This window comes from Penaeus monodon, chromosome 32 (genome assembly GCF_015228065.2).
Source record: "Penaeus monodon isolate SGIC_2016 chromosome 32, NSTDA_Pmon_1, whole genome shotgun sequence".
NCBI classification, from domain to species: domain Eukaryota; kingdom Metazoa; phylum Arthropoda; class Malacostraca; order Decapoda; family Penaeidae; genus Penaeus; species Penaeus monodon.
In genome coordinates this window covers 20,604,563-20,605,287 of record NC_051417.1, presented here as the reverse complement: position 1 = coordinate 20,605,287, position 725 = coordinate 20,604,563, and the positions used below count along the sequence as shown (strand labels likewise).

Genomic DNA, 725 nt, shown 5'->3' with positions numbered 1-725 from the left:
TCATTGTGCCACCTGGAACAAGCAATGATTGGGTACTTAATCCACTACCTGGACAACTGTATGCACTATCAACCCCATGGTTTAGCTGCACCTGTTGGAGCTGTAATTGCTGGACAGCCTGATTGCGCTGGGCAATCATCTGCTGCTGAGAATGCTGCTGTTGTTGGGAAGCTTGATGTTTCTGCTGTTGTAATTGCAGCTTCTTCTTGTCTGCTTTCTTTGATGGTATCATTTTAGGTCTTTCTGATACAGGGACATTTCCATTTGCTGGTCCAGAGGAAGAAACACTGTGGGTAGGCAAGGATGGAGGTGAGGCCGGTGTATGGTAAGCAGAGGAAGCAGAATATCCTGCAGTCTCCTGAGCACAAGTTCCCCCAGGGAATATTGATGAAGGTACTTGCGCTCCCTCTGCTGGGAGAGAGATAGGTAACTGTGCAGCAGAGGTTGCCCCGCCACTATAAAGGGATACAACAGGAGGTAATTCTCCCATGACAACACCAGGAGGTAAGCCTGCCCATCCTGTGCCAGGAAGAAAACCAGTTTGAGTTTCTACAGTATGAGTAGCAATGGGTACATGGGTGTGAAGGGATGCCGGAGGGTAGACAAGAGGTGCCGCCAATGAAGTGTTTCCAGTGCTGATGGCACTAGTGCTGATATTATTGGTGCTGCTGCTTGTAAGGGTTGTGATGGATGTTCCATTGCTACAGACAGTGCCAATGACAGAA

The 725-nt window shown here is 48.7% G+C and overlaps 1 protein-coding gene across 1 annotated transcript in view; it reads right to left on the bottom strand.

Annotated features, from left to right (window-relative positions):
* The window catches only part of LOC119593590 (ankyrin repeat domain-containing protein 17-like), a gene marked incomplete at its 5' end in the record, with an annotated part of 10,744 nt that overhangs the window by 9,326 nt on the left and 693 nt on the right, over positions 1 to 725 (bottom strand). Inside the window, 1 exon segment of the mRNA XM_037942544.1 lies at positions 4 to 725. Coding sequence (XP_037798472.1) covers positions 4 to 725 — 722 coding nt within the window.